The 7,795-nt window shown below is 38.8% G+C and overlaps 1 protein-coding gene across 1 annotated transcript in view; it reads right to left on the bottom strand.

Annotated features, from left to right (window-relative positions):
* LOC104167798 (pericentrin-like) overlaps positions 1-7,795 on the bottom strand; it is a gene marked incomplete at both ends in the record, with an annotated part of 44,373 nt that overhangs the window by 19,655 nt on the left and 16,923 nt on the right. The window contains 5 exons of the mRNA XM_009708170.1: positions 2,107-2,323; positions 3,391-3,478; positions 3,766-4,030; positions 5,428-5,460; positions 7,140-7,251. Coding sequence (XP_009706472.1) covers positions 2,107-2,323; positions 3,391-3,478; positions 3,766-4,030; positions 5,428-5,460; positions 7,140-7,251 — 715 coding nt within the window. The remainder of the gene's footprint in view (positions 1-2,106; positions 2,324-3,390; positions 3,479-3,765; positions 4,031-5,427; positions 5,461-7,139; positions 7,252-7,795) is intronic.

Raw genomic sequence — 7,795 nt, 5'->3', positions numbered from 1 at the left:
ACAGGACAAGGGGAAATATAACTCCCATTTTTAAAAAGGGAGAAAAGAAAGACTCATGGAACCACAGGCCAGTCAGTCTCACCTCTGTGCCTGGCAAGATCGTGGAGCAGATCCTCCTGGAAATTATGCTAAGGCACATGGAATACAAGGACGTGACTGGTGACAGCCAACATGGTTTCGCTAAGGGCAAATCATGCCTGACAAATTTGGTGACCTTCTATGACAGGGTTACAGCATCAGTGGATAAGGGAAGAGCAACTGACATCATCTACCTGGACTTGTGCAAAGCATTCGACACTGTCCTGCATAACACCCTTGTCTCTAAATTGGAGAGACATGGATTTGACAGGTGGACAAGTCAGTGGATAAGGAACTGGCTGGATGGTTGCACTGAGAGAGCTGTAGTTAACACCTTGACGTCCAAGTAGAGACCCATGATGAGTGGCATTCCTCAGGAGTCTGTATTGGGACCGGCACTGTTTAACATCTTTGTCAGCAACATGGACAGTGGAATTCAGTGCATCCTCCGCAAGTTTGCCAGCAACACTAAGCTGCGCGGTGTGGTCAACACGCTGGAGGGAAGGGATGCCATCCGGAGGGACCTGGACAGGCTGGAGAGGTGGGCCCGTGCGAACCTCATGAAGTTCAACAAGGCCAAGTGCAAGGGCCTGCACCTGGGTCGGGGCAATCCCAAGCACAAATACAGGCTGGGCAGGGAATGGATCGAGAGCAGCCCTGAGGAGAAGGACTTGGGGTGGTGTTGGTTGACAAGAAGTTCAACGTGAGCCAGCAATGTGCGCTTGAGCCGAGAAAGCCAACCATAACCTGGGCTGCATCAAAAAAAAGCATGGTCAGCAGGTTGAGGGAGGGGATTCTCCCCCTCTGCTCCGCTCTGGTGAAACCCCCCCTGCAGCACTGCCTTCAGCTCTGGGGACCCCAACACAAGGACATGGACCTGTTAGAGTGAGTCTAGAGGAGGCCACAAAGATGATCCAAGGGCTGAAGCACCTCTCCTATGGGGACTGAGAGAGCTGGGGTTGTTCAGCCTGGAGAAGAGAAGGCTCCGGGCAGACCTTACAGTACCTAAAGGGGCCTACAAGAAAGCTGGAGAGGCATTTTTTACAAGGGCATGGAGTGATAGGACATGGGGTAATGGCTTTAAATGGGAAGGTGAAAGATTTAGACTAGAAATTAGGAAGAAATTCTTCACTCTGAGAGTGGTGAGGCACTGGCACAGGTTACCCAGAGAAGCTGTGGACACCCCATCCTTGGAAGCATTCAAGGCCAGGCTGGATGAGGCTTTGAGCAACCTGGTTTAGTGGAAGGTGTCCCTGCCCACGGAAGGGGGATTGGAACTAGATGATCTTTAATGTCCCTTCCAACCAAATCATTCTATGATTCTATCAAATTTCATAAATCCATGATCACATAGGAAGTCTCATTAAGTTTAGCCTTAAGAGGAAAATTAACCTGAACTCTACAGCAAAAGATACCTATTACAAATTCTGCTCCCCATAAATACTTTTCTCTTTCTTTAAAAAAATTCATCCCAATACGTATGTCAACTAGTGGAAAACACAGGAGGAAAAAGAAATTCTAACATTAAATGAGTAGAGCGCTCTCAAATCCACAAAACGAACACAGGCAAAAGAGGTATGGAAAATAGAACAGAAGTGGGTCTAGTCTATGGAATAGACTGAGAATTGGCTTATTTCATCCAAATACAAGAGACACTTAACACAGCTAACAGACAACACTAAGAAATTTTCAAATAAATATTAACTCAGGAATTGACAGTGCCCTTCTAGCGCCAAGAATGGAAACCTGATCAACTCCTTTTAGCAACTGCTCCACAGCTGTAGTAGGTTTTACCATAGAATAATCAACTTCAGGCCACCATATCTTTCGCAATGCAACTCAACATGCCCATAAAAGTCAAAAAGCAAAGTGCTCCATGCCAGGGATTAACATGTGCTAGGTGCTCCCTATAGTTTAGAGTAAACTAATAACAAATTGAAAACTTCTTCAGATACTTTTCTTTAAATAGACTTATAAGCCACATAAGCAGCTTACCATTTTACTCCCCAGTCCGCCAGATCATCTTACCTTTAATATGTTCTTCAGAAAGTTGGGCACGGAGCTGCTCAAGTTCTAAACAATGCTTTCTTTTCATTTCCTCAATTTCTGTTATATATCTGTCTGACAGATCCATCTTCATTTTCAGTAGGTCCTCTTTATATTTAAGTTCTAGGGAAGATCTTAAGGAATCTAATTCATGCCTGTGCTGTTCTTTAAGTTCTACCTGCAAAGAGGCAAGTTCTTCCTACATAGGACATGGGTTAGAAAGATATCTTCAGCTTTGAAGAAACCATATCAAGAATCTATCAATGACAGCACTATATGAATTGCATTATAAAGCACCTACTTGACACGTATATAACTGGTTTCCAAAAACCCTACTGATTTTGCTCTGTTCCTGCCACTCCATCTCCTACTAGAGTGGCAGAGCCCCTCAAGGTAGATATGCTTTGGAACCATGCCACAAAGCAGATCTGAGTTTCAGGGGCTGTTTGAAAGTATAATAGAGGAGGAAGTCACACACGCATCTAGGTAGAGAAACTATCGACTCTCAACAATTAAGAGATCCCCATCTACAAAGACCACAGAACTTAGGAGTAACCATCTATGAATGCAGTTTCATATCCAGCTAGGTAACAAATACAAGTAAGAAAAAAAAAGCCATGATGTATACATTTCTCATTTATAACTCGTATGATTTTGTGTGATTTACTAATGAAACCGAGCTCATGTTGTCTTGTGTATGTCTTATGTGCTTGTCATTCCCTCATTAAAAAAAAAAATAATTACTTTTTATAAATTCATTAAAAAATAAAAATCTAAAGCCAAAAAACCCCACAAAAATTCCTTTTTGAAACTCTTGGTCAACTTCAAGTAAGTTGAGCAAGAAGTCAAGATCTTAAGTTACAACAAGGTACATGAAAATAGGTGCATAAATGGAAGAGGGACCAAATTCGCATCTTCCCTTGAAGAGAACAGCAATAAAAAGCATAATTATTACAGAAGCTATAGAGAAAAGAGAAGAGAAACACCATGAATTCTGCACCAGTGTAGAAGAGCTTCGAAAAGCTCCTTACTAGGCATGGGATAACTCAAACACAGGACACAAAATTACAGAACACTGTTTCATCTGTTCTGCTAGTCTGAGAACTATTTGAAGTTGACAATTTATAATAGACTTGTCAAAAATAATTCAGCCTTAATAAATGTCTCAAATTAACTAACTCTTTGCTAAGAGCTAGGAATCAAGACATCAATTTTCATACAGGTCATGTAATGAACAGTAGAACTTTAATATATCAAAAATCCTACCTGATGTTGTTCCAGGTCTTGATTTAGCTGACCAAGTGTATCCCTTCTCTCTTTCTCAGCAGTCTCTTCAAAAACTATGACAGAAGAACTGAGAAAATGGTTTTAAAGTTTAAGATTGTAACACGTGTCACAAATTAAGTTAAATGAACTTGCTGACTTACGATGTAGCACTGAAAGTAGGCACAGAGCAACTACAACTGTCCAGGACTGCACACTCATGACTTTCATCACTGGGTTTCTAACTAGAGATCACCTACTGCTCAATCTCAACATATTTAGAGGCTAACATTATCTTCTATATTAAAAGAAAAAATAAATAAATAAAATAGAAGCATGCTGTCATAATGTGAGATGAAAGGAAAAAGAATAGATCACCTGATGTCCCCTGCTTGATCTTGACTCACTTCCAACTCTGACAGTGAATATTCCTTGACTTCTTGCAGTCTCTGATGCAACAAAGTCAATTCTTCTCTGTAGTTTTCTTCAGCAACTCTTAACTTATTTTCAAAATAAAGTCTCAGTTGTTCCAATTCAGTTTCATGCTCACTTTTTCTCTGCTGACGCTGCTGTTCAAATTCTTGTTTTAAACGTTCTATTTCTTCCACCCGTGATGCACGAGCCAGTAGCTGCTCTTTTAGATCTGGAACGGAGGTAAAACCAACACAAGTACTCAGAAGTATATATCTTTAGGCTAAGTCATTCTGTGAAGATCAGCCATATTCTAGTTCTTGAGATAACAGTAAAATATTACCCCACAAGCTACATGAGAAAATGAACTTCTGAAAGATGAAACATTCCTTTCTCAGAAGACAATAAAACCATTTACACTGCATTCAGAGAAACCATCTTCATGACAAGAATGTTAGCCCTCCTCGTTTCTTCACGCTTCACGTCTAGGCTAGTAACATCCAGAGTCCTGCAATATTCCTTAATCTTCATACCTGCTTGTTGTAGCAACCAGAAGCAATAATTTAGTCAAGAACACTTAATTTGCTCCAGAGAAAACTGCTCCACAAACAAACAAAATTTTAGCACAAACTATGCACAAAAACAAAATCACAAAAAAGAAAAAATAAAATCAATTCTGGATTACTTTAGTGATGGTTTGGCTATCCATCATTAACTCAAGCAGAGGCTAAATTCATTGAATTAAAGAGAACCATCCAACAAAATGCAAAATAAAACAAAAAATAGAAAGCAGTAGAAAACAGCGATCAAGGCTGGTTCAGCAAGCTACCCTCCTTTCAGGGAATAAGGGCAATGGCCAGTACTGCAGCATATTCATGAACGCTGAGAGCTTTCTTCCCCACATTCTGTATTAAAGAAGCAGTAACATATCAGGAAGTTAAAAGGTAGGAAGAAAGGACAAAAATAATGAGAGTGAATTATAAAAGTTTCGCAGATGGCTCAGCTTCCCGGATGACTTAAGTTTGCTGAATCCCCACAGAATCAACCGAAGATGGAACTGCATTTCAAGAAGAACCTGGAAAAAAGCAGCTACTTATGTTATACAAGAAGAGAAACTTCAGAAACATTTATAGAAATAGAGAATGCCACCCCGGAAGCAACACATCAGAATATCATAGTGGTTTTGTGTAGCAAACCAGAAAACGCACACTTGGCATGAAAAATTCTCACAATGAACGTGCAAACAGAAAGAATAAGAAAAGTAAATACACAGCTCAAGCCTGCTTTCAAAGGGAGCAGCTGCCAGGCATGGGGACCAGAGGAATCAAGTGACAAGCAGGGACTAAGTAGGATAGGTGAGGGAAGTCCAATCTGGCACAGGTAGGTTTTGCCTCATCAGCAAAGTCTGCCAGCACAAAATTAACCCAGAAAAGTGTTTAACAGTTTTGAACTGGCATGTCATTCTTACATCAGAGCAGCGATCCCACCATCCAGCTGCTATGTTTTGAATCCACCACTATGAGTCCTCAAATCAATCCAAATGCATTGTCAAATGATCACTCAAGTGAAGAAAAGCAGGGTAAAGCAAAACACGTTTAAGATCTCACACACCAAAAGAGATATCCTCACCTGGACTATGGGCTTGCATTCTGGTCTGACCATCTCAAGCAAGATGAATAACAGAAAGGGACCAAAGAATGGGAATGTGAGTGATTAGAAACAGGGAAAGACATTTGAAAGGTTAATAAAGATTATGGTTACAGAGAGGAAGTGTAAGAATTCCAGCAAATACTACTAAGTGCTATCTGCTATAATTCTGTAATATAAAAACAGAGACCTGAAAACAGTCAAGGTAAAGTCAGACTAGATAAATTGAATACATTTTTCTATTACCAAAACCCATCCTATTACACTTCAAAAGCTATTTAAAGTCATGTTATTCAGAAAATTTGAAACTGTATTTGAAGCATATTACATTTGCCTTTTAACTACCCCAACAGAAGCAAAGCAAGCCACCAAATGTTACCGTCGCAATACAAGGTGAACACACACATAGTCAAGGTTAACATCACGGTCTCTAGCTTTTATATTTTTCCAAAATTTCGTCTTTCATTTATTACATATCTGTTTGCGCACACACATCTGAGACATGTTCTACTTCATTTCAAGCAATAATGTGTGTCACCCAAGATCACTACACTGTGAAGCTGACTGTTTTGTTTAATATACCTAAATATCGAAACAGAAATCTTAAGATATATAAAGCATACAATATCAGATTTCATCCAGTCATTATTTTCTCCCAGGCTTTAAAACTTTTTCATAAGTTTAATGCAGATGCACATAAGACTAACTGGAAAAAAAAAAAAAAACCAAACCACAACAAACACCACACAACAAAAACCACAAAACTGTTCATGTTTAATTGCTGTGCACAATGTTTTCCTTTTACTTTTTGCTTTTAGGCTTAGGGGATTTGTTTATCTTTTAAACAGAAGCATCATTATGGAAAAAGGAGGTTATACTTAGCCTCACAGGAAAATAACATTATCATTCATTCTGATTTCAGAAGTATCACCTGAATGTTTTTATTTTATTTTTAAAACAGAGGTATCTTTAACCCAGGGCTTTTCTATATTTAAGAATTAAAAGTCTTTCAGAAGATGATGAATCTCCATGCTGAGTGTCAGTGAAAAAACATTTTATTTAACTCACCTCAAAACTGAAAGGGCAAAAAAGCTATTCCTACCTCAAGCTATAACCTAATCACAGTTTTTAAATATTTCTCTTTTTTTTTTCTTTTTTAAGCAGACTTATCACTTAATTATCTCCGAATAAGAGAAAATAGCCACAACAACCACTCGAAGTCATAAACTAAGCAGTGAGCTCTACTGTCTACCTACCATTAACAATTTTCTCAAGTGAATTCATACTCGCTTTCATACTGAATACAAATAGGAGCACGCCATTGCATTGACCAGCATTTTCTTTATTTTTTTAACTCCATTATATTTAATTTGACATTGCAATGAAAATTGTTCGGTTTTCAATAAAGATTTTTATAGTGTGCAGAAATGGAGTGGGAAGGGAAAGGAAAAAACCAGGAGTGAGCTTTTCCCCACAGCCATACCATGTTTTTTGATACTGCAGAACCAACTAGTCATCTGACACTGACTCACCTCCCGCTTCAGAAAGAGATCACTAGGGTACAACCCACAGACACCTCTGTATCCTACCTGCGTGTTTCTGGTACACAATTAAAAAAGTGTTTCGTGTCAATAATGCCTACTTCTATATGGAAATAAGAAGCAAAAAATATAATGTGTCAGTTTTGAACATACCACTTAGGTCTTGTCGATTTGCTCGGGTACTGTCAAGCTGAGACCAAAGCTGCCTGATTTCTTCTTGTGATCGAGTCTTGAGTTCTTCATGCATGACCTGAAGATTCTCCAGCTATGGAAGACATGTTAAAAAACAAAAAAAACCCCAACTTTTAAAAACAATTTTGCTCTAATTGCTTATTTTATATGCAACAGACAGTTCTGTCAGAAATAGGTGGAAATACTTAGTGACAACCAGACTCTCAGCTCCTGATCCAGGCTATCAGAGATACCGAGTAGCACTTAACTGTTAGATTCACTCCTCAGAGATAGAGGAATTTGCTCCTAATGCCATGTTTATCATCTCTCACAAAAATAAAGTATTAGCTAGATATAGTTAACACAAGAAACATGAAGAAACACAAGAACTAGAAAATTCAGCATATAAAGATAGGAAATGGCACCAAACGGTACAGAGGCAATTGCATTCAAAAGATTTTGAACAACTATAGAAAATCCCATATAAAATTTACCTGCTTCATTTTAGTTTTTCAATAAAATCCCTAAATACAAAAAAGTCACCCAAATGATATGTATATGGTCTACTTCTTGTTATATATAGAATCACAGAATCAATGAGGTTGGAAGAGACCTCTACGATCATCAAGTCCAACCTT

This window comes from Cariama cristata, unplaced genomic scaffold (genome assembly GCF_000690535.1).
Source record: "Cariama cristata isolate BGI_N322 unplaced genomic scaffold, ASM69053v1 scaffold1009, whole genome shotgun sequence".
NCBI lineage: Eukaryota > Metazoa > Chordata > Aves > Cariamiformes > Cariamidae > Cariama > Cariama cristata.
This window is presented reverse-complemented; position numbering and strand designations above follow the sequence as displayed.